The 26,030-nt window shown below is 41.4% G+C and overlaps 2 protein-coding genes across 3 annotated transcripts; one reads left to right on the forward strand and one right to left on the reverse strand.

The window, feature by feature from the left end:
* Positions 1–587: 587 nt before the first annotated feature.
* LOC308281078 (NADH dehydrogenase [ubiquinone] 1 beta subcomplex subunit 7-like) lies at positions 588–3,496 on the forward strand. The gene is made up of 3 exons (XM_080721162.1): positions 588–838; positions 2,385–2,553; positions 3,332–3,496. The coding sequence occupies exons 1-3, from the start codon at positions 727–729 to the stop codon at positions 3,417–3,419; spliced, it is 369 nt and encodes a 122-aa protein (XP_080577288.1). The 5' UTR covers positions 588–726; the 3' UTR covers positions 3,420–3,496.
* A 1,009-nt stretch (positions 3,497–4,505) lies between these two features.
* Positions 4,506–24,257, reverse strand: tecrb (trans-2,3-enoyl-CoA reductase b). Of its 2 annotated transcripts, XM_080721962.1 has the most exons (12): positions 24,204–24,257; positions 20,111–20,161; positions 15,580–15,631; positions 15,018–15,062; positions 11,697–11,800; positions 8,945–9,060; positions 8,551–8,656; positions 7,853–7,925; positions 7,694–7,737; positions 7,470–7,527; positions 7,279–7,367; positions 4,506–5,412 (listed from the first exon to the last, which is right to left on the reverse strand). In XM_080721962.1, exons 1-12 carry the CDS (start codon positions 24,216–24,218, stop codon positions 5,239–5,241), a joined length of 927 nt encoding a protein of 308 aa, XP_080578088.1. In that variant the 5' UTR covers positions 24,219–24,257; the 3' UTR covers positions 4,506–5,238. The 2 variants fall into 2 exon arrangements, with proteins under 2 accessions (XP_080578088.1, XP_080578087.1); XM_080721961.1 differs by lacking the exon at positions 24,204–24,257 and having other exon boundaries at positions 20,111–20,459.
* Between the last annotated feature and the right edge of the window lie 1,773 nt (positions 24,258–26,030).

The raw sequence follows: 26,030 nt of genomic DNA on the forward strand, positions 1-26,030 counted from the left end.
GACTTTACAGTTCACTGATGCAAGGTCAACTAAAAGGATTTAAACCACAAGAAAGCTCAGGGGTCCTTTAGTACTCAATTCATATAAAGAATTATAATCTAACCTGAGATAAAAGCCTAAACATTATTCTAGAAAATAGTTCAAAAGTCAGTGTAACGTCTAGGACTAAATTGTTACCAAATATTGGTACTGCATCTACTTTAATAATATGACCATAATAGCCTGGTTCCAGCCCATAGACCCCGCCCACTCAGAGTGGACTGTTTCTGAAATCAGGCTATCAATGACCATAATAAAGTACCAATATCTACTATTTGTATACCATTTATTGCATTTTCTCTGCATAGTACTGTGTTTTATCTGTCTGGCATTCAATGATATATTAGTTAAAAGGGGATCTCAATTTAAATAAATCTAGGCTTACTTGAGCTTATCCTTTTAGACGTTACTGTCTTGAAATTAATTACCCTTCTCTATGAAATCTCTTTGGTCTTTTCAGCCATAGGAACCATTTATTGTATTAATTGCGGTGGGGAAGTGTTTCACTTCAGTACTGTCCGTCTTGTTTATTTCCGTTCAGGGGCGGAAGTAGCTTAAGGGAGCCTGTGTGGAAGGTGACCGAATGGCAGATAACATAATAACCTTAAAACTACTGGAATAAGGCGCTATACCGCTAACATAACTTAGACATTTGGAGTTTGTAGTGCATTGCGACCTGTTGTCCAAATGGGGGCTCATCTCGCTAAACGATATATCACCGAGACGGACACTGAGCCAGACGTAAAGAAGAATTTCGAGTTTGGGCCGCAGGTCGGCTTCCCTGACAGGAATGAGCGAGGTTTGTTCTTGTTATTCTCTCTGCATGTCATCTGCTGCACTGGTTCTCAAACGTTTTCAAATTTACACTCATAATAAGTATACATATTAGCCTTCGGACCTCCATTTGTAAAGATATGCCGGGAACCCCCACATAAGAGAAGATTTGTACAGCTCAGTGATTGTCAACCATTTAATTTCAAGGACCCCCAGTTTGACAAGCATTAGGCTACTAATGGTATTTCTATCTCTGAGACCCCAATCTATATTAATTTAACTCCGAGAGTGTACAACATTTTGTTTAAAAAAAGTTAGACCAAAGACCCATAAGGGTCCATTTGGTTCCTAACTATCATTTAGCTGGGGACCCCCTGGAACTTTGAGAACCAATGATCTACTCACTGTGTTGTTTATTATCATGTCATATTAACTAACCATGCCGAATTCATAATTCAAACGGTTGCTACTCACACATTGCTAGGTTGCTAAAACTAATTGATTAAGTAACTAAATTATGTCCATTAATTCTCTGCCAAACTGTAACAACATAACCTTGTCTAAAATTGTATCCCTGTCAAAGTGTATCAGATTTGGATCTTTGGTGTTAAAGATATTATTTGATTAATCAATCGTATAGACCTACTTCATATTGACATCATATTGAGGTAATGTGGCATGTGCTATGGTCACTGATCAGATATCAAAGTGATCCCAATCCTGTTCTTTGGTTTTTAACTACCCCAACTATCCACTTGGATAGGGATTCAAAGTTTGAACCCCTCCCCTGGGGCGATGACTTCAAGACAGTGAGTGAATCATGTCCATTACAGTCTCAGAGCCTCTGCCTGATGACCTAAGCCTAATATCTCCCCGGGCCAAGGGAGAATTCTACTTTAGGCTAGTGGTTAAGATATTGGCTTTCCATGTGAGAGACCCTGGTTCGATTACAGAGTATTAAACTAACACAGGATGGTAGAGTGGGAAGACTATGACCTTGAGAGTCTATTAGTCTACTAGTAGTCTTTAAACGTAACAATTTAATAATGTTTGTGGACAGGGTACACTGTAGGTAGGCTCCACAAGCAGCTGATTAAAACAGACACAAATGCATTGCCAATATTAGAACAACAATTGTTGATCGAGACAAAAATAAATACAAAATATCACGTAGGGCTGTCACGATATGACATTTTACATGACGATTGTCATTAAATAATTGCGATAACGATTTAGTTGTTTTTGTTGTTAATTACATTTCTGTTTGGCTTTTAGGCTTTGAAGATGCACATGGCACATATGACACATAACCTAAATACACAAAGAAATTACTGACATATTTGATAACTTACTACTTAAAAAATAACATTGATAGTGGAAATAGCCGATCTACAAGCGATGCGACGCGTTGTGAGCTTGTAGATCTGCTATTTCCACTATTTCTAAAAATGTATACATTTTTCAACATTCACGATTATGACAAAATAATTGCGATTATGTCAAATAATTGCGATTATACGATTATGTAATAATTGTGACAGCCCTACTAACACGTTCTGTCCCTTCTTCAGAAATGGTAGCAACCCAGGAGCAGATGAACCTGGCCCAGCTACCAGTGGAGCAGAGGGACTACTGTGCCCACCATCTTCTCAAGCTCATGAAGTGTAAGAGGGACAACTGGCCCAACTTCCTAGCCTGCAAGCATGAGCGACATGACTGGGACTACTGCCAGAATCAGGAGTAAGTGTGCTGCCTGGGGTCCACACTGCACACACAGGGTGTTCCACAAGTCTAAACACTGTCCGGCTGTGTGGAAATGGTTGTAGCCAGCTGAATGGGTTAGGGCTATAAAATGGTTTAGAACACATGTAGAAGAAAAAAGAAGCTGAGATCCGAGCACTCGAGGAGATTAAAATAAAACAACGTTTATTCTATAAAACCAACATGTTTCGACCCATTGGTCTTCATCAGGGCAAGAACGACAGTATTTTCAGTACGCACGTCTTTCTCAAATGAGGTTGAGTGTTGTGTACTTCAGTAGGCGTACACAGTGGGTTTCTGGTTGGCCACAGCTCCGTTTCATCACACAGCAGCCCGTTTGTTGCTGCCTCCGCCTCCTGCCATGTCGGTCGCTCCTCTCCATAGAGTAGACAATGCATTGAACCGCTGTCTCGGAATGTGGAAGCAAAATGCCACTTCTGGTGTGAATTCAGTTTTTTCTCCCCAAGTCTGCAGGTATTGTAGGCATATGATTAATAGTTTGAGAAATTAGTGAAGTATGTAAATGCACAGGTGATGGATGTCATATCTTTGGTGTCTTTTGATATTGATTTGTTTTGCTTCTATTGCTGATTTTGATGAATTTACTGTACATTTTAATCCCAAATGCGTTTTTGCTGATCTCCCTTATGTTCGCAGCAATGATGTAACTGCATCTTATGCACAGCTTTGAGATGTAACTGCATCTTTCGTATGTACACGGCTATGTGATGTAACTGCATCTTTCTTATGTTCACAGCTATGTGATGCGTATGAAGGAGTATGAGAGGGAACGAAGGCTCCAGCTGAGGAAGAAGAGACTCGCGGCCCAGGCTGAGGCGGCGTGATTTTGCAGACAACTTACCCTTATTCTTCTTCACTCTGTATATACCTGTTGCTGTCCAAAATAAACTATGCTGTTTCAGCTTAACCCATTCCAAGTTGTTTATTAAAGTTAAAGATGACATCTGGTCATCCTGACGTAATTTCTCTTCCGTAAATGACAGTGTGGGAAAATAGAATTGTATGCCATTATTTGACAAATATATAAATTTGCGGGCAGCAAAAAATTGCCCCAACTGTATTTGGCCAGTAAAACAACTTCACACCCTTCAACCTTGATTTTACAAAAAGGGGAAGTTATCTGTAAGTCTCTAGGCTTCTAAACTGCACAATGTGTTTTGCCCCCATTTAACGGTGCTAAAAACTCAATCAACTGAAATGGATAGGCAATGTTGTTGAATGATTGGCTTCCCTGTTGAAAGATTGGTTGGCATATAGACCTTTTTCCAGAGCACTGCCGTGTAGCTGATGTGTCGCTTGACACCGCAGCTATGGTTGCCGCCGAGCAGCGTTGCATTGATGATTCAATGTTTGGTGGACGCTCGATTTAATGACGCCACGCGCATGTCACTTAACACCTATTATACAGGTCTATTGATATGTGTACAGGCTCATTTCTTTGTTAAAACACCATGTTGTGACACTAAAGCATTTGTACGTCGTTGAGGTGTGAACTTGAGGGTTGTTTGGTATCAATGCATGTCCAATTGTTCATGTGTGTGAGAGGCGTGACCCTGAAGATAGACGGCGTCTACCTGCTTGACCAGACCAATACAACACTGCCACTGAGAAATCAGTCTATACCTGAAGGGCTCATTGCCTCCGACTGCAAAAATCAACTACAAAGAAGTTGAATGTGGTATGGTTGAACTGTAAGTAGATATTTGTACAGTGCACTGAAGAGAAGTGTGAAAGTTCACTGTGTAGTAGATGGTAGTGTTTGGCCACAGTCCATTTTTTGACTGGTTTGGATTTCAACCAAAGTACCATAAATAGTATGGTACCTTCATAGGTCACATGCTTGAGACCCAGAAGTGGTTAAAAACTCCTTAAACAAGAGAGTCCTAAGTCATAATTTAGACCACAATATATTTGGTTAGTTTTTTTATTTTAATAAATTAAAAACAACACAATTAAAGTTCCAACAGAAAGCACAACCCAGAAGGTCAGATTTCAACATTTTGATTCAACACTCATTCTTCAACAGATACTGCTAAGAGAAGTCCCTTACTTGCACAAGAGACTGCGATATTCCGTCTAATAGTTAAACACACAACGATAGCTGATATTGTTTTCCTGTTATCTGACGTTTTACTTTATTTCTCTATTGTGGACCTAAAATAATTTCTCTTAAACACCAGTAACTTGTGATGTGACAATGAACTAAAGTTATGTTCTCCCCAAAACCAACCAGCAGGGGTCAGCGGTCACATGGGATACTTGAGAAAATGGGAACGAAAAAAACAAAAGGACCACATTATTTGTGATGAGGTCCGGGTTAACGCATCTCTCACATTTACTTACTTTGTCTGTCGAACCAAGCTGGGAGGAAGTAAATGTCATAATTTCCAGTCTGAATGGGTGGTTTGCCAATTGATAGTTCAAGGCAACGTCATAGTGTTCTACATTAAGGCCCTCTACTACAAGGATGTAAGGGGCTCCGGCTGGGAAGTGGAAGGGTATCAAATGTGTTACAGAACAAAAAGGAAAAAAAGCGGAAATGACTTCAATCCTTTCCAAGTCATGGTAATCAGCTCCAGTGTACGCAATGGGAGAAGGAGCTCTGCAGCTCCATGGTGGAGGAAGGTTAGAGGGGAGGGTCATCTATAAAACGAAGGGCAGGATGGGGGAGCGCAGAGGTGGGTAGTCGCGGAACTCCTTGAGGTAGCTGCGATGCTTCCCCTTGGCCCACACCGTCATCTGGATGAAGCCCACCAGGGTGAAGAAGCCCACCGGCAGACACTGGGTCATCAATGTGAAGCCGAACCAGGACCCCAGCTACAGGGGAAGACAAGAAACAATTGTATTGGTAATTTACCCCATTAAGTCCGGGAAAGCATCTTTGTCGCATTAGATTCACCACTTTAACCATTATTTTATGCTTTAACTATTGAAAAATAGCAGATCTAAAAGCTGCGATCTTGTAGATCTGCTATTTTTGAAAAATCGTGAAAATATGTGCAAGTCTTTGAATATTTTTGACCCGATTCTATAAACTACTTCTAAATCAGTGGTTCTCAAACTTTTTCATGTCAAGGACCCCCAAAATTACATGTATTTGGCCACAGATCCCCATCTCAAAATATGTTGTTCGACGGACCCGCAGAAGCAGAGATTTTAGTTACAGAAGTTTGCTTTGAAAAATATATATTCAAAGATTTGCAAATATTATCAGAATTCTTCAAAAATAGCAGATCTACCGAATGCCGCGCTTTGAGCTTGTAGATCTGCTATTTTTCAATAGCTAAAGTACAAAATAATTCCAGGTCTTAATGGGTTGAAATCTGAAGTCAGTTTAACCTTTTATTGGTGTCCCAAATTATTAATGCCAACACCATAGGAGGCACAATTGGAAGCAGACATTTACCACCAGAGGGCAGTAGCACCACGTTTACAATGTTTACTAAGGGTTGCCATTGTCCTTGGGGGTGTAATGATAAAGTTGCCAGCTTCATCACGAGGAACCAGACATGGGGTATATGAGCCCAGACAGGTCATGTGGATCATATATGCATGCCTGTATTCAAAATGTTTGGCTGACTTTTACAATTATTGTCACCTTCACTTCTTGGCATGCATGTACCTCAACTGGTGTAGATCACTATGATCTATCAATGTATTGCATTTGTAGTATTTTCTCTAGAAATAGTTAGTGCTTTACGGCAAGCATTAATGTAATTTCTGCTGTTATTCAGGGTATAAAATGAGGCTTAAGTGGTTAAAACCAGGAAAAGACAACACTTATGCCATATCATGATATTCAAAATCTAATATGTTGGGTGTCTTACAAGCACAGAATGGGTCCATGCTCGGCGCTGGTAAGTAGCTAACCTGCCGACGCTGGTGAATGTTAACCACTATGCCTAAAACCTAACCCAAACCCTGACCATAGCCTCAGTGGGGCTGAGGGAACTTAAGAGTCGAGGGAACATATCCATGATCCCGCACAGAATAACAATTGATCTTTCATTTTGTTGAAGTAGGCTCTGCTGTATTGGATCCAAGTCTCACTACACCAGTGGTACTCAAAGTGGGGAACGGGGACCCCCAGGAGTCCTTGAGCGGGTTCCAGGGGATGCCCAGCCAAATGAGTTAATTTGGGATTAAAATCAATTCAACCACTTTGGCTATTTCAGAAGGAGATCTCCAATAAACACATCAAAGAAGAGGACCCGACCCGCACACTGTCAGGAACAAAAAAAATCTCTTTATTCTAGAACATTTTTTTTGTCAAGTTCCTGACACTGTGCGAGTTCTTTAACCCGTTTAGGATGAGAATGCCTATTTGTAACTATACCTTTCAAGACAGGTACCCATTTTCAAGTTGTTGTTGCCATGTACAGTATATAGCAACACAACATTTGTTTTTCAGAAAACTTAGGTCAGGATTTAGAAGGTGTTTTTAGAGTCTGCCTCAGGTCTAAATAGGCTAAGGTAGGCATCAGCCTTTTTCTAAATACTTTGGCTATTTGAAAACAGCCGATCTACAAGCTCCCTCCCGCATGTCCCTCCCCTCCCCCCCATAAAAGTTATATATAGAAATAAACATCTTGTCATTGGATCTGCACTAATCTATCATCTATTTCTGATTCAAAAATGATGATGTTCAAACCGTAAGCATAGTGTTTAAAGAGAGCGTAGTACCTCATACGTGTAGTTGGGACAGGAGACCAGCAAGAAGATCCAGGTGAAGGGATTCTTAGTTGGGTAGGGTATCTTCCTCGTCTTAGAGCCTGGGTATGGAAATTATTTTTTTGTATAAAAGCAGGCGTTAAAGCCATTGTTTTAGGTTACTAACAATGTACTTGAAAGTTGAAATGCATTCTGCAGCATACCTGGAGGGCGGAGGTTCCGTAGAGCGATGTGGATGGAGAAGTTACCGATCTGACAGAACTGGGGAGTAATCAAAGTGAGGTCATTACTGAGCAGAAAATGTAGATTTATTAGAAAAACACCACTATTATGTACCATGGTAGAATATAGAATAGAACTTCTGTCCATTTTGGCTTTTGGTGAGCTAAAGCTATTTGACATGTGCAGAGTAGATCAAGGCTCTTACCAGAAATAGGATGAGGGCCAGTCTCACTTGTTGCTCACCATAAACTGCAAAACAAACATGCACGCTTAACATGGTAACACTATAAGCAACATATAACATTAGAGTGTGTGTGTGTGTGTGTGTGTGTGTGTGTGTGCGTGCGTGCGTGCGTGCACTCACCAGGTGGTGTGTAGAGTGGGTGATTGATATAGTAGGCCATCCATGCAGCAAAGCCCCAGTAATAGGTACAGTTCTGAAAGAGCACAAGTTCTCAAGTTGTTAAGGCTGATTTATGCTTCTGTGTCACATTGTCACTGTTGCTATGTTGTTTGTGTTGAAGGTGTAGCGAGTGATTTATAGTTCTACATAGACTTGGCTGTCCTATCACTGCTGCAACACTAGATACATGTAGCAGTGACTGTGCCAGCATTGTGGCTCCTCTATCTATCCAAAGACCAAAGTGAAGATGGAGAATTCTATTGTTAAGTTCTGCCAAATCCGTTTAAATCTTGTTAGACAACACTGTACATTTTAGTACACCATAGCGAACGAATAAGTGTGCCCACTTTCAGACAACCATGCCAAAAGGTTTATGAAAGTGAGAGGTCCATCAAACATTCTCACTATTATGTGTGTGTGTGTCTGTGTGTCTGTGTGTGTGTGTGTGTGTGTGTGTGTGTGTGTGTGTGTGTGTGTGTGTGTGTACATTCACACAAGCAAAATCATGTGCATCAGCTGCTCCCCCCGTGCTCAGCTGAAAACGTTATTTTAATTTAAATATTATTTTCCCTGCAGTATCAGAGGCTTTACACTAGTTTGGTGTATTTAACACTACAATGGCTCATTCTTCACTTGCGAAGTGCAGCGTCATGTCTCACCTTGAAGATGTTGCGCAATGGCATGGTTCCGTGTGAAAAGCGATGAACAAATAGGGTCTCCAGCAGTCTCTTTACGTAGTGGAAGGAGTGACACATACAAGCCAGACTGGGCAGAGACAACATACAGTATATTATCCCTCTTGCAGAGGGCTTATTGGCCAGAATGCTTACATTATAAGATCATAATATCTTTATGCCCAAGGTGGGATAAATTGGCATCTGAATAAACTAAATAAGATAAAGGTACAACAGAAGGAATACCATCATTGGCATGAAATTCAATAAAAACTCAAAACACAAAGAATATTGCTGTTTCAGTTACAGAATGCAATTCCAGTAAACAATTTTGCTTAGTGTGCAATTGTGTTGTTGTGTGTTGTGTATGGGGACTCACTGTACGACCCAGTGTTTACTGGTGGTGAAATCATATTTAGGTGCGTAGATGAAGGGCACCCGGAAGTAAAACATCAGATAGATGAGCAGAGGACCAGCATACTCTGTCAGGAATACCTGAGAAAAAGAGTTGAAAGAGGATGGATAAACTGGACAGTGCTTACTAACGAAGATAACATACATCTGTAGTATGTTGTGTGTGACTAAATAAACATATGAGGGTAGATGAGAGAAATCATTTCTTGAGTGGTGCCATCCGCTTCAACAACTGACCGCATGTATATGTCTGTCTGTCCGTATCAGAACAGCCTCAACAACTGCAATACCGCTGGCTGACCAACCTTCAAGTGGTGCTGTGTACTATGTACGGTTGGGTATCGTCAGCGATACTTTTAATGGTATCGATTGCATGACGTCGATACTATCGAGTATCGGTTCACGTAAAACTTAACGATACCTCGTTTAGATACTCTTGAACACACCCCTGGCTGGTCGCATCTGTAACAGTTGGGCTACTGAAAGTTTAATGACTGCTTTAGTAGGCTACACTTGTTAGCCTATTGTGAAAATAGCCGACAATAGCCTATGTTTATTATTATGATGATTATCCAACGTCTATACATCATCACCTGTGCTCTCCGTCTCCCGCAGCAGCGAGAGTGAATTCCCCACTCTTTCAGTGTTGAAGTTAAACACATAACTGGCTTAATAACCTATTGTGGTGTGTAAAATACCCCATAGAAAAAGGCAAATAATAATTATAATAATAATAATAAATAAAAGTATCGAAAATGGTATCGAAAAAGGTATCGTATTGATTCCCAGGTATCGAAAAAAGTATTGTATCGATTCAAAGGTGAACGATACCCATCCCTAGTACTATGGTATGGTATAGACCAGTGGTTCTAAAACTTGGTGTCGGGACCCCAAGTGGGGTCCCCAATTATTTTGTGGGGTCCCCAGATGATTAGCTTAATGTATTTTTTTGTTTTCTCACTCAATGGTAAACAAACCAAACGCAGTATAAGTGTATGCATGGTATCTGCACATTTCTTAAGTGACAATTTAAGGACTTTCAAACCATTTTAACTCATTCGTAGTTTACGGCCGAGGAGCCCGAAGATTGTTCTATGTCTTTCACTGCTGGCTTCTCCTACCTGTTAACGCGGGCGCTCATCCAGTTCCCATCGTGCGTGATCGGACACTGCTATGCATCGTGTGTTCGCGTATTCCATCAGCTTCTCAAATCCTTTTAAATGTTTTCAATTGATCAATAAGTTCTGTCTGTAAGCCGCAGTGTTTACACAGAAAGCTAACGGGCCAAAATAGAGGACGGACCATCCGCTTCCGGTTCACGGTCTCAATGTTAACTGGTCCGCTCAATAATGTGTCCGTGTAGAAACCGATCACGGAGCATTAGTTCCGGCCTATTTTAGTTCCGCTTCGATAAAAAAAATTTTTTTAATTAAAGCTTATTAAATCTTCGGGTTCCTCGGGCATGGCAGAGAAGGGGTACAAAGGGGTATTTCTTTGGCAGAGGTTGAGTTAATACCAAACTGGCCAAACTGTCAAATATTAAGTAAGCAAGAGGCGAACATTGTGAAAATAGCTGATCTACATGCTCGCAACGCAAGGCGCTGTGAGCATGTAGATCTGCTATTTTCACAATATTTATCTGTGGAACCGAGTCACATTAAATGTAATACCTACAATTCCAAGTGCTTGTCAGGGTGGGGGTCCCCAGTTCAAATATGTTTAAGGTATTTTGGGGGTCACGGCCTAAAAAGGTTTGAGAACCCCTGGCATAGTCTAAGTCGCTGCTTACTCCCACTGGGTAGGACTTTTGGGTAAATTACTGCTTTTATATACAGTACAGATCCTTGGTTATCACGCAAGTTAAACAAAACTTCATGCGTTTCTCTCATGGTCAGCCTTGACCACGAGTCTTGTCAGATCCAATCAGGTATATTATACATCATGATCAACAGACCCGAGACCCTTGGTAATAGAACGGGACCCGATTCAATTTGCAGGGATGGGAGGAAAGTAGGAACCCTTCTCTCTGTGCAATCCACCTTGCCCTTTGAGAGATCTCAATATAGCTCTGCACAATCTCACTCTCACAAGTGCGTGCACGCACACGCATGCACACAGAACTGTGTGGACCTTTTCAAGACTTCCAATCTTCCAACCTACTTTTCAGAGCATGACTGAACCTGTATGTATGCAGGGTTCCCACACATTTTTACCAATTAATTTCCAAAACCTTTCCAAAACTTTTCCAGAATATTTAACCCAATTTCCAAGACTATATAACAATAATTCAGCTCAATAACGAGTCGCTTACTCCTATGCACAATGCCCAAAGACAGGTTGTGTATGCCAGTGGTTCTCAACCTTTTCAGGTCGTGACCCCCGAAATAATCATATTTGAACTGGGAACTCCGGCACCCTGACGAGCACTAAGAGTTGAGGAATTCTTTAACATGGTTTTATTGTGAAAATAGCAGATCTACATACTCACATAGCATGTAGATCGGCTATTTTCACACTTTCTCCCTCTAATATTTGACAATTTGGCCAATGTTTAATTTGTCATTTCAGAGGTATGAATTTTTTCCAGGACCTTCCAGGACCCTTGATCAATTTCAAAACTTTTCCAGTATTGGAAAAATATTTTTCTAATTTCAAAATATTTCCAGGAATTTCATGACCGTGGGAACCCTGCTGTATGTATGTGAACGTGTACTCACTGTGACCCAACTGATCTGGGCTCCCAAGTCTCTGAAGTAGAACGTTGCCGTGGTTCCTACAGGAAGGTGCTGGAGAACATCATCATCCTTCAAAGATTTACCCTCTGGAACAAACATGGAGCACAGAGATTTAAAACAATTGGCGTGTGAAATAGCATGAAAGGAGGCCCCCACAGTATTGCTCTGTTCACTAAAACAAAGCACAATATCGTCGTTGTCGGGTGGAAACCTCGTATCTCCAAGTTTCAAATGTGTACGTTCTTTCGCAAAGTAAAGCCCTGCTTTATCATACAAGGCCCACAAAAGTAGTGAAAACAGCAGATCTACAAGCACACAACGCCTCGCGGTGCGAGGCGTTGTGTGCTTGTAGATCGGCTGTTTTCACTAGTTTAAATCATTTTTAAAATGATAAATGCAAAACGAATGGTTTTGGACATACAAGGTTTTCACCCGACAACGACATGTAAAACTATGATTGGTATTATTGTTTTAAACTTATGTTTCTGCTGCTCTACATACAGACAACCAGTTGAAGAAATTGCAGGTTGAGGCACTAACCTTTACTTTTAAGAAATATTTGACACCATTAGAGGTTTATTGAATTGGCTTGTGAACATGAACAAATCGTCTTTAATCTTCACATAAAATATCTATTATTAGGGCTTGACTTTACCAGCCACATGGTGCAGAGCAGCAGTGCTACAGTTACAAGCCAAGAGAAAGACATGCAGGCCTTTATGGAATCCAAATGACTAATCAAGTTGTGATGACTAAGAACTTTTAATCTGTGTAATACAGATTATTATGTTCATATTTAAATGCATCCTTATACGTGTCGCCAGGCATCGCTGCCTCATTCCTCGGATATTATTAACTCATTCTTAGCCAAATCGCCTTTCATCGCCATTTTGGGGACGCCAAACCGTGCCAGATCGCCAAACGTCGCCTTGGGGATCATTTTCTGATGATTTAGGTATTTTTTTGACATGCTTTGAGCTATAAATGACCATTCTAGCTTCATATAAGCTTCAGCAAGGATTCTGCGATGGAAGTGACGTCATCGCCGGAAACCGGAAATCGAGCGTGTCAATCATGTACCCGAGCATATATTTTACATTGGAAACCATTACAGCAACTCGGCTCTATCTCACGTTCTAAACGTCGGATCTTGATCCGGTTTGAAGGCTCTGTGCGTCAATTGGGCATCTAAGGCACATAGTCGATACTTTTTTTTTTTTTTTAAGAGCGCGGATGGCGTGCACGGGTCCCGGGCCGTTCCATGCTAACGCTAATGCTAAGTGAATGGACTGGTTGCTAATTTGAGGCCTTCTAGCAATCGCCAGAGACCTTAATCGCTGGCGACATCTAGTGTACACTATATAGACTACAGCCTACCAAAACATCATGCATATAAGGGAGATCTACTGTGACTCTGAAAAATTAATAATTTCCTGGCAGTATAGGCGCAAACGCATATTGTAAATGGCTGTGTATGTGTTTTTAACCCTTGTAGGATCCTCGTGTTTTAGTCACACCCAGGGCCTTCGGGTCACTTTGACCCGGCTCATATTAAACCATTCTAAAGTAGTTCGAAATCCCCACAAATCATACTAAACACAATTTGATTGTCATTACTAACTACTTTACTAACAATTCAATCAATATTTTGTATTATCCCCGCCAGGCCGGGATGGCCAAAGGTGAGGGATTATGTTTTCACTCCTCTGCCTGTGGACAGCTAATCTCAGGCAAGTTGGACCAATTAGTGTGAAACTACACACACACACTCCCGGGAGGCCTAGGAAGAAGCTCCCCCCCAAATTCTTCACATTGGCCTCTTATAGCGCCACCATCAGGCCGTTGTGTGAACAGCTAATCTCAGGCACCACTTCAGCATCAAACTTGGCACACATACGCCCAGGAGGCCTAGAAAGAAACTCTACTAGAAATCTTTCCCATCTTATAGCACCACCATGAGACTGATCTTTGCAAAATATCTTGTTGGTATTACCATATAGACTTGGTCCAAACCTCACACCAATTGGTACATATTATCCCTATTGTCATTTGATCAAGAACTATACAGTATGTCAAATATTTCTTGTCCCATTCTGATTTGCAAAAAGTGCTACAGGTGCTCGGGTGGCACAGCGACCCTGCCACCACCACAGAGGTTGTGGATTTGAATCAATCGTGGGGCATCTATGCAAACACAATTGTTGTTCGAGGGAAGGGAAGCCGGGCGGAGAGGGTGATAAATGTCACTATATGTATTCCTACAGCCAGGCTGGGTGGCAGCTGGTTTTGGGAGGGAGGAGTAGGACGAAGGGCGAAGGCCATACGTCCTCTCGGTGGGGGCTCCTCACTGTCAGATGATTCGGTAGGATACAACAGCAGTGACAACATAGGGGAGGAATCAATTGGCATAAGGACTGGATTGGGGAGAAAAAGAGGGTAAACCATAATTGACTACTCAAAATAAAACAAAATGAAATAAATGCTACAAATCACGTCGGAATGCTGTGGAACTGAAGTTCCAATTTGGTATCAAAATGTGCCACTCCTGCAAAAATCGTAAGCATCTTTGGAATCGTGGCCAATCTGAATAGAAAATGTGACACATACTGTAGGTCATGACATTGATCAAATGACCAGAGAAAATCGGTATTGTAAATATCCCCCAAAACGTGTTTTGCTCAATATTGCCTCATGGTGGCGCATGGTGGCGCTATAACGCCCAAAACGTGTTTTGCTCAATATTGCCTCATGGTGGCGCTATAACAGGACAATTTGGGGTTGAATATCTTCTTAGGCCTCCCGGGGGAGTACATGTAAAGTTTCACGCTGACTGGTCCAGCGGTGACTGAGATTAGCTGTTCACAGACATAAGCAACGAAAACATAATCCCTCACTTTTGGCCATCCCGGCCTGGCGGAGATAATATTGATTGAATTGTTATCAATGTAGTGTGTAATGGTGAGCAAATTATGTCCTCGAAAATCCATATGTCCAATGTTTTTTCAGAAAGAAATGGCCTAAATATTAGCCATTTAGCATACACTTTCAATGGCCGGGTCAAAGTGACCCGAAGACCCTGGGTGTTATATGTTGATACAGGGGGATGTTGCAAATGCATCACATGTACCGTTTTCATATCACATGTTTAGTACAGTAAATAAGCCAAGCAGAAGAAGTTTCATGGAAAAAATCATATTTTAACATACTTTTTCTTGATGTTGAAAATTGAAAACCGGGTCAAAGTGACCCGAAGACCCTACGAGGGTTAAAAAGAAGAAAAGAAACACATGTCAGCTGACTTACTGGCATCAAGGCGAATGGACTGTCTGGCCGGATACCACTGAGGATCTGAAGCAGAGGGATGGAAACACAGATTTAGGCCTAGGCTACACAAATCTGGAACTTTCTGAATCTCTTTGTGCAATTGGGGCTTGCAGCCACACGAAGCTGGAGATTTCGGCAGCTAAACTGGATCTTTTTGAAACCGGATAAACAAAAGAAGATTTTACAAAAATATCCGATTCTCAGTGGATTTGTGTAGGTATGGATTTTTTTAAACCCTAGATATTTTTGACGTGTGGACCTAGATATTTTTCTATGCGGTTATACAAAAATCTGTGTTTATAAAAAGATCCAGATTCGTGTAGCCTAGGTCTACAATACAATCACCATTTTGATCAGGAAAGTGATTTATTTAACTTTAAGCCTAATTTATACTTCGTTGCGATGGTGATGCTTGCTGAAAAGAAAATGTTTTTCAAGCTAAAAGATGCAGACTTGGAAATCATGTTCCCGGTGAGCGACACCGTAGTGAGACTTCAGTATAAACTTGTCTTAAGAATGACATGGGAGACATGACACTCACGGCTCTTGTGGAACATGGACTTGATCTCCCCGATGGTGGCATTTGGTTCGACCTGCAAATAGGAAACAATGAGTGCCCATACACATGCACGCATGGATGCACAGCTGCACACACGAACGTGCACACGCATGTGCGCACTCACACAATACACACATTAATGTTCTCATTTTCCTCTCACGTCTGTGATTAGCTGTAAATTTAGCTCTGGCAGTACGCACGCTCCTCGAGCATGGGGGACTTTAACAGCTGGCACAGTATTATGGCTTCAAAGTGTGCGTGCATACATGCATGTATGTGTGGGGGCGTGCACACACAAAGCCAAAAAACCCTGGTGGGCAGTGTCAGCCCACCAGCGATTCCATAAACCATCTAAATATAACACTCAATGACAACAATAAAGAACCATGCACAGACTCTAAAGCACACATGTGCACGCACACACACAACCACGGCTGTTACGGGCAAGGCGCACAGATCAGTGACCCATCAGGATAGCGGTTTGAGTTGGCCGATTTAATTATCTCCATGTGCTCTTTACAGGGTGATTTATACTTGGCAACATGAGGCAGTGTCTTGCACCAATAATACCCAATCCACAAGCTTTACGTGTGTCACACTGCATCATGTTGTGAGCTTGTAGATCTACTCATTTTGGTGCCCAACACCAGTGCACCACCAAGTATAATGGGCCCTTAACCGACCAGATGGACATATCCTTTTGGCCAGTGGCAGCTTAGACTCCACATACCACACTGAGGCTCTTCTGTAATGGACTCTGTAAATCACTGCGTTCCACCTGGTCGACATTTACTTTTTGTTCATTGAATAAATCCTTCATTCCTGGCTGCCCCCCAAGGTTGTGTGAAATCCAAGCCTGGAGCTTTGTGACATACTGGATGATGTGCAGAATGTTGAGGAACATGCATTGTAGTCTGGATCCAAACGTTCCAATCCTAACTAGGGTTTCATCTGAAACAAGTTTTCTTTGAGTGTCTTCAAGTGTGAATAGATGCATTAGTTGATAACAGTGTGCTCCCACAAAATTTGGGGGAAAAAGGTGCACAAGCCTGTTTAATGTACTCTGTGTGATCTCTACAATACCAACGTTTGCAAACATGTTGCATTATACTTTTCCACTGAATGGCTTGCCTCTGTAATGGTTTTGGGCATGGTCCTATTTTAGCATTGGCATTTTAAGTAAATCATCTATATTAGCACCAGCAGGTTAACCTCTTGGGCCGACATGCTGGTGCTGTCCATCTTAATTGCAGCTTGCTGTATGCAGGATGCAAGATTACCAGGAAGTAGTGGGTTTCTGGGAAATCTGGAAAATGTGTTCCAAGATCCAATTGGTTCTTTTTAAATTACGTATCCAAACGCTAACGGGCCCGTGACATTCTACCAGTATATGACATTGATAGCTAAAATGGAATCTAGACAACTGCAGCCTAAAATGAGCGACCCCCTCCTATAAATTAAGTGACAATGAAATTCAACTGCATGTTAAAATGGATGATTAAAACAACAGCTGCAGTAGCATACATTGTTTATATTGGTCAGTTGAGCGTTCCTGTGGTGATTGGTCCTTCACATAGGCGTGTGGCTCTACAAATGGAATGTAAACTAATTTGCAAAGAAAGCCTCTTGTCATGGATTTAACAGTTATATATGCATCTGTTTCGAAAAGGAACCATGTATTTTCCAACAGATACGCATACAGTATAACCGTTACAGATCCATGCTTGGCATGCACTTTTCCTACGCTGATGCAACTTGCTGGTGCGCTGCTCAACTTTTTCTCAATCTGATCCTAGGTTAGCGTAATCGTCACACAAGTTACACAACACTTTGTGCGTTTCTCTACTGATCAGCAGCACTGATAATGATCAATAGACCCGAGCACCCTTGGTCATTCAGGTGAAATAGTTATCTTTCCATCCCATCCCAAAACGATCGTATCCCATCCCACACGTGAAAGTGCATTTTATTTTTTTTGCTTATGGCATTTACATTGTTGGTTGCAAAATATATGGCAAAGATGTAGTCACTGAATCGCTGAGACTATCTGAAGCTTATCATGGTGACATTTCATGGCAATGAAGAACCCAAACATTTAGTTAAACATGATCATTAAGGGAGCGTGTCGTTGTTACTACATGTCATCTTTTCGACACCCGACTCTAACCCTCATCCTAACCCTAACCTCCGTGGAGTGAGTCGCTAACCCTCCGGTCGAAATGATGGTCGTTCGAAAGAGCCTGATTTTGCCATCATTAACAGTATTCCATGCTGTGCTTAAAAACTGGACTCAAGAGTCTGTGCTTAAAAACTGGTCTGGACAAAGTCCAGTGTTTGGTGATACTGTCTGTAATCGTCTGCAGCTACTTGTTATTTTTGGGGGGATCCTTTCTCCCTTTTTCGGTAACACATATTATGTTACTGTATGTAACGTATGGTCATAACTCATAACCATACCCTTACATTTTGTTATAAGTTAACACTCAAAGTGTTTACTGAGGCCAGACTCTCCATCTCGTCGGCATCTTGCAAATGACATCACCGTGGAAACTCTGCTAAGCTGACAACACAGCTGAAAGCCATGGTAATCCTGGAGGATGGCATCTGATACATGGGGCACTCCTGAGGAGTGCCCTGGTTGGCACGGTCATACCGCTGTAAACTTGGTTAAAGCAACTCTATAAACCAACGGGCCTTGCACTCGTGAAACACAAAAGAAAGCCAACTAATGAATGAGGAAAACGAATGAGGACTAGTACTAGTAGTGACCCCCCAAATTACTTTTTTTCTATGTACCGTATTTTCCGGACTATAAGGCGCACTTAAAAGCCTTCAATTTTCTCAAAAAACTACAGTGCGCCTTATAGTCCAGTGCGCCTTATATATGGATCATTCATTGACATTGACATTCCCTTTAGCACAGCTCCATCTGTTGGATGCATAACGCAACGGTAGCGTCTATTATGTGCGCCTTATAGTCAGGTGCGCCTTATATATGAAAACAGTTTGAAAATAGACCATTCATTGACAGTGCGCCTTATAGTCAGGTGCGCCTTATAGTCCAGAAAATACTTACTCAAACCATGGAGACTTGAGTTCAATAATATTTTTGGGTTTTTGTCGCATTACTAAGACAAAACTGTGATTATAGTCAATTTACCCTGATGGTTTCCCCATCCAGTGCCATGCATTTGGGTCCCCATCCGGGAATCAATAGGGGTAAATTTACTATAATCAAAAAAATGTTGTCTTAGGAATGCGACAAATACAAAACAAATATTATTGAGCTAAAGTCTCCCTGGCATGAGTAATCAATAGAAAAAAAGTCATTTTGGGGGTGAACTACTCCTTTAACTATAGCCTATATGCTGTATCTGTATCTATGGCAGCCTAGAATTCTCTAAAGAACTGACTAAATGACTAACTGTTTAGAAATCGTTTCATTCCACTAGTCTGTTTTAACCTGTACGTTATGGAAAGGTAGGTGTGTTATTACACCATGGTATGGAAGTACCTAATGTGTTAACACATATCCACTGTTAACACATGGGTCAGTAGAATAAAATAAGGCCAAAGTCAGGCTGTTTGATACATTACACAGTACCCTGGTGGAAGAACACACGCAGGGAAACTGAACCTGGCTAGAACTACTATATTGGTGGTTAACCTGGATCATGTTTAAGAGCTGCCTCCATCCTGTGTGTGTGTACATCCTTTGTTGTATATACTCACTTATTTCTCTATTGGTAGAATAAATCTTGTCACACACATTTCTAAAGATAGAGGAGGATTGTGGCTGGCTTTTATTTACACAGGGAAACCTTAAATGCAGTTGCTTGAAACTTTGAAACTAAATTGCACTTGACTTGCATTGTGTTAAGCCATTCTGTTGTTTCTTACCAAAAGGAAACATGTTTGGAGCTTCACATTAGATTTGTATTGCTATTTCTGTGTGACATAGTACTACGATGAAGTATAAAATAAAGTGGTTAATCATCAGACTAATTGATTTAGTCAATTATAAATAATCAATGAATAGTTTTTTCACGTTGATTCGCTGATCACATTTTAAAATCTGATTGGAATGGACCTAGCAGTTTAGTTGTGGTTGTGCATGTGCCATTCAAGAAGCTGTGAAATTTCTTAAATCTAAACATGGTAATGTTTACATGCCAGTCTAGCAATGGATCCAATTTGCAAGGCAGCTATACTTTTACAAGATAGCTTTAAGTAGAGTACTATGTACTATCACTGACTGACAGACAGCAAACACTGTAACCCCAGCTGTGTACATGGGTCAGAAAAGACATACACACAGCCATGGAGACTACAGTACTATAGGGCAATTTGCACCTGTCATATTGAGCAAACACAGCGCAGGCACGAGGAAGGGCGGAATTATCACACACCAATTCATGGACAACACTTGTGAAGACGTTAAGGAGGGGAGGTTAGTGATGACTTGTGACTTGTGAGTAAGCTTTAAGAAAAGAAAAGAGAACACAGCTCTTACCTTGTCCAGGAAGCATAGCTTGTCCTTGGTCTTGGCATCCAGGATCTCCACCTCAAAGAAAACAACAGCTTTTTTAGCTTTCTTAGCGGGCTTTCGTTTGGCCTGGGCAGGGGGTGGCGGCACTGGTGCGGCCACTGCCCCGTTATTGGCCTTCTTAGGGCCGGCGGCCTCTAGCGCTAGAGCATCCATATCCACACACTCCTCCTCCTCCTCCTTAAAGGTTTGTTCCCTTACTTCTGCCCTTTGTTCTCTCCTCGCTCTTCACTTCTACCAAGGGTCTTACCCAGAAACCACGCTAAAGCCAGAGGAGAGGGGCAGCTTTCAGCTGTGGAAATAAATCTCTCTGTCTCTCTCTTTCTCCCCTGCTACTCTCCAGTCCCTCCCTCTTCTTCCTTTCTGTCATTCTCTCACCCTCCCTCCCTCCTTCTCTCTCTCTCTCCCTGCCTCTCATTCCTTCACTCCGAACATGCTGCTTTATTTAACTGCCAGCCTACTCCTGCTCTGTAGAGACATGCAGGACACGTGTGTGCGAACGCGCACAGCAAAAATAAGCAATTATTTAAGGAATGTATTTATTGTAGATTATCTGATCATATCAGAAATTGGACATTTATAGAAGATTGTCAGGAATTTACTACTCCCGAGCAAGTGGATTTTTAAAGCTATGCCCCCCCTCCCACCCACAAAAAACTAAAACATAACAAAAGACAGTAAAAAATAAAAAAATAAAAACATTGACACCTGGAGACTGCTGCCACCCTACTCTCCAAACCAAGAGAGCCAGCATCAAGATAAACAGAACTACCCAACCGACCCCCTTTCCTTGCCTCCTCAGCTAAATATAAACATCTACTGCTGGCTGTGCATAACCAAGCCGACCCCTACCGCCCCACCCCGTATATATCCCTACGTAATGACATCATGTGCCTAATTGGTCTGTGAATTTGTGCCTCATATCGAAATGGTAACAGGATAGGTGGGCACCAAGGAAGAGTGGGCACCTCTGTGTTGAATTGACCATCTTGTATCTTCTCCAAAAAATGTTAAAAAATATACATTTGGTATAGGTTTTTAAAGGAGCTATAGTCAACTTTTTCATTGTAGGTGTACATCCTAGTCTACAGACTAGGATGTAAACAAAGTACGGGCCCTGTAAATGTAAACAAAGGGCCAAAATGATTATTTTATCATTATTTTACGCTTTTTGTGGTCATTTTTTAATTGAAACACATATATGAAGCTTATTTTTTTATAAAATATTTTCGAAACATTATTTTTATTTTAGCATCCGTTTTTCAAGAAAAAGTTGACTATAGCTCCTTTAAAGTTAAGTAAAGTATACATGATTAGAACATGCTTAAATATTCAACAATTAAGGTCTAATGTTTCTACAATGGGTTTCCGAGGCTACTACAATTGTTACAAAACCTGTATATCCAGCGATTTTGGTTAATTTGGGTAATCAAATCTGATAATGATTTACCGTGCATGTTCACATCATGTAAACTTCACATGTACTGTGTATATATATCCTTTAACATTTTGGACAAAATAGCCAATTTTACATTGAGGTGCCCAGATGTCCCCATTGCCCAATGCCCTCCTATACTGTACCCATTTAAATGACTTTACTCTCTACCTTTCGCCTAGGTCCTGTATCATCCGTATCTATCATTGTCTAACATATGATTATCTCGACTCTAATGAGATCTAAATCTCTTATGCAGTACAAAAACGGAAAGGCCACACAATACATAAACTGTTAAAGCCCCTGTTCATTTAACTCTGGGTCCATTTGGTTCCATTATGTACAGTACACTCTTAGTTAAATGAACACAGAGGATTTCTACTGAGTACACACGGAGATAGAAAGCCGTTCCTTCCACACTGGGGTGATAATACTCCAGACTCCCAGGGGCTTAAGTCAGGGTATCCCCCATCCCCCCACCCCCCCAATCCCTTTCCAAAAATGACGGCATGATGACTAGCCAGCAGTCAGCTCTGCACGGAAGGATGGCATCCGTACACTACACTTAAGGGGAAGCATATCATGTTGGTCAAGTAGTTGTGTGGCCTTTATCAGTACACTGTAAAATCCCGAGTGTTCATTTAATGCAGAGTATAAATTTGATCAAATGGTTGGTTTTAATTATTTGTATGTATTTATTTATTTTATGTAGTGTGTCGAAGAAAGCAAAGCCCTCTTGTACCGCTATCATGCATGATGGTATACAGGCACACAATAACTTGCAAGACATCGATCACAGCCAAACCAGTTCAAGGCATCCCCAAGCGCAGTCCCAGGTCTACCCAGGCCACTACCACTGTGCCTCCCCCTTCATGTCTAAATAAAGACCCCTCCCGCGACCTGCCTGGGCCACCAGTGACTCCCTGTCCTGGTACGGTGCTTTGGCCTGTCCTTGTAACTGCAACAGTACACGGTTTCCCAGAAAACGTCCGAGGAGATCTTGTATCAGACTCTTGAGCTCTTTAGTGCCTGTTTGCATGCAACATTGATGATTAAGGAATTGAATCCAGAATGGCTGTAATCCCCTCTGGATAAGGGCATATTTTGTTTAGCTGACACTTATAAACAGGTAGGCTACATATTTAATTGAAATCAATGGTGTCCACATTCTAGGTAAGAGAATGTGCAGTGGTTCAAGTTTAAAGTAGGCATATGTGTGACAGAAGAACCAACTGCAATCTGAAAAGAGGCCTTGGTTAGCTTCAAAGGTAGACTGTATTAAATGATGGTGAAGTGTTGGGGTCAGGGTGCGTGTTAAGGCTGAGCTGCAGGGATAGCAGCAGGTGTCACTTAAAGCCTCACACAGCTCTATAGTGACACCAGATGTATAGACTGAGACAATACAACTGGGCTGGTCTGACTCTGAATATGAACAGAAGTCGCAGTCAAGACTGTCACAAGATCTTAAAGTTAAAATGTGTTACTTCACTTGGGGACATTTGAATAATGATGTCATAGTATGATAATGTAATGACAAGCTGTAGACTTGATTTTTTACTTTTGCAGTTTTCAAGTCTACTGTGCTCTGGTACAGTCTGTCTGTCTATCACAATTATTCTACCAGAGTGGAAAGGAATGACAAGCCACTGGTTGGGGCAGTTTCTGTCAGTTCTTCAAAATGCTGTCTGGTGGGTTATGGTATGGAAATAACGATACGATGGGATCTTTGCACGAAAACACATTTCACACACTTCTTTACTTCTGTAAAACGGTGACGTGACAAATCTGACAATAAAGCTGATTCTGATTCATTCATCTGTATTAAACTACATTTGTTCCTGTTAAAAGAAGCTTAGTACTAGTACTGACATCATTAATTGCATATCTATCTACAAGCCACTTTACAATAGCAAAAGTATAAAATAGGGCTCAGTTGGTAAGAAGAAGACATGTGAACATATCTTGTCTTTGTGGGGGTTTATCACACTGATTGAGGTCAAAAAGCATTTCTTTCCAAAGTGATTGGTTGCTCAACATGGCTTATACACACACAAACACACCCTGTTTGGTGATTGTGTAATTCCCCCACAGAAAATCACACGTTTTAAAAGGTAACTACTGGCTCAAATCAGCGACATCATGTTCAGTGGGGTTGAAGTTGAATCATTAGGCAATAAGTTATTGCCTAATGATTCAACTTCAACCCCAATCTCAAGGTAAGAGTTCACAGCCCGGTTGGTGATTCATTCTAGCCAGAGATGCATTGTTCATCACCACACAAAGTGAGCAAAAAAGCTGCACATAATAATAAACAGTGTACAGCCTATACATTATGTTCAATAATTTGATGTGCATCCTAACTAACTATCCATTGTGTTTATGTCTAAAAATTGCAATCACAATAACAGGCCATAACCAACCATAGCATCCAGCCTGCAAACAGGCGAGGTTATCTTATCGCATGACTCACGAGACCATTCTTCTCTTTCCACATTCATAAAATAATTTGACCATTTCGATGGCGCGTGTGCACCATAAGCTACTTATTACTTTGTATCGACAGGAGTAACGTAAAAGAATGTTTAATCCCCATTGACGGTTTAGAATTACACAGACATTGCTCACCTCGTAGTGCTTCATCTTGGCTGGCAGCTCTTCCTCCTATCATCCGTGTTGAGTGACAGCCAGAGTATCCAACCAGAGGGGAGAAGGGGCGGGCACTTTGCCTAGAAGGGGCGGGCACTTTGCCACGCATGTTCTTCACCCAATCAAATGTCGCGTGCCATCTAACGAAGCCTGCCAAGATAAAGGCACAGATCTACAAGCTAACAGCGCGTCGCATCCATGATCGCATCTTGACATGTTTTAGCTTGTAAATCTGTGCCTTTTTGGATAAGCGACTCGTTGAAGGACGAACTCTTGATGCAACAGAACAACGACGATGGAGAAATACAATGTGATTTGATTTAATTCACTCTTCACTATGTTTATTGAGTAAATATGAAGCGAAAAAAACATAAATAATAAAAAAAAAAACAGGAACATTACAGAAAGACATTGACAAGTGTTTGGGACATTTTTATTTATTTTCTTTATTAATGGTCTGTGTCACTCTGTGATGATTTCCTCGGTGTGTGGTCTTGCCATAGTTATGATGCGCGCGCATCGCGCGCGTGTGTGTGTGTGTGTGTGTGTGTGTGTGTGTGTGTGTGTGTGTGCGTGCGTGTGTGTGTGTGTGTGTGTGTGTGTGTGTGATAGTGTGTGTGTGTGTGTGTGTGTGTGTGTGTGTGTGTGTGTGTGTGTGTGTGTGTGTGTGTGTGTGTGTGTGTGTGATAGTATGTGTGTGTGTGTGTGTGTGTGTGTGTGTGTGTGTGTGTGTGTGTGTGTGTGTGTGTGTGTGTGTGTGTGTGTGTGTGTGTACCCCAGACAGCTGACATTTTTGGAGTCCGCCCTCTGCAACATGTAGACCCCTATGTGTCACCAAATAATAATAATAATAAACCCCAGGAGGATTGTGGCCTAGTTATTTTAATAATGTTATGTGAATACAAACTCAAATGTAAAAGTCTCTTTATTAAATACAAAACTAGCAGGATCGACTGTAGAAGGTTCTAGGTAAAGTATTTGACAGTTGTTCAATGTCAACTCAACACTCAAGTCTAAACATGCATTGTTCATTTGCAGACACTTCAGACCCGCTTCAGACCTGTTTGAAAGGCAACTGTCAAGTATCGCTCTGTACATCCCATAGCCTGGAAGGAGGGACGGAAACCTTGCTATGATTGGTTAGGTAGGTGTCAATCATGGTGTCAATCATGCAAGCGCAACCGTGTAGGCCTTTTAAAGTAAGTCATTTTGAGGAGTAGCCTATTTCCAATTCCAATACTTTTACTACTATTCCACTACATCTCGGATCCAAATATTGTACTTTTACTCCACTAAATGTATTTGTAAACTTTAGTTTACTAGGCCTACTACTTACTTTAGCCCCTTTTCGACTGCAGCTTTAGCACCACACTACACCGCACCACACCGCAACACATACAAATATCTACATTTTCCATTACACAAAAGTACCCCTATTGGTAAGAAACAATTAAATGTACCCTTTTAACTGTGATTATAACACAATATAAATTTGTATTACAACTATTACAACCTAATTATAATACACTATAATGGATTAACTGTGATTAATGGAAAAAAAAACATCACGAGGATGCAACTGGGACGTATCATCAGTGATGTAGCCTGGGGTCGACTGGTGTTTCGGGTCTCGCAACATCATACACCCACGCCCAGGTGACCCAGCCGGGGTTCATCAAGTCCCGACTTACATCCCAGTAGCTATCCACGATCAGTCCTATTAGGGAAAGACCAGGGTCACTCAATGTGCTGCACCGGAACTACTCTGCCGGGATTGGGGGCAGCGCCACTCTGGCGCATGGAAGA

Source organism: Nannobrachium achirus (genome assembly GCF_963921795.1).
Source record: "Nannobrachium achirus genome assembly, chromosome: 3".
In the NCBI taxonomy this organism is placed as follows: Eukaryota; Metazoa; Chordata; class Actinopteri; order Myctophiformes; family Myctophidae; genus Nannobrachium; species Nannobrachium achirus.

What these genes read in the sequence shown, in the direction of transcription:
- tecrb (XM_080721961.1), bottom strand. Translation starts at nt 20,299, where the DNA reads ATGGATGCTCTAGCGCTAGAGGCCGCCGGCCCTAAGAAGGCCAATAAC. An exon ending in CCCACTCTACACACCACCTG is followed by an intron (nt 7,738 to 7,852) that starts GTGAGTGCACGC and finishes TTTGTTTTGCAG; the next exon opens with TTTATGGTGAGCAACAAGTG. An exon ending in GTCCCAACTACACGTATGAG is followed by an intron (nt 5,413 to 7,278) that starts GTACTACGCTCT and finishes CTTCCCCTGTAG; the next exon opens with CTGGGGTCCTGGTTCGGCTT.
- LOC308281078 (XM_080721162.1), top strand. Translation starts at nt 727, where the DNA reads ATGGGGGCTCATCTCGCTAAACGATATATCACCGAGACGGACACTGAG. An exon ending in CCCTGACAGGAATGAGCGAG is followed by an intron (nt 839 to 2,384) that starts GTTTGTTCTTGT and finishes TCCCTTCTTCAG; the next exon opens with AAATGGTAGCAACCCAGGAG. An exon ending in GACTACTGCCAGAATCAGGA is followed by an intron (nt 2,554 to 3,331) that starts GTAAGTGTGCTG and finishes TTATGTTCACAG; the next exon opens with CTATGTGATGCGTATGAAGG.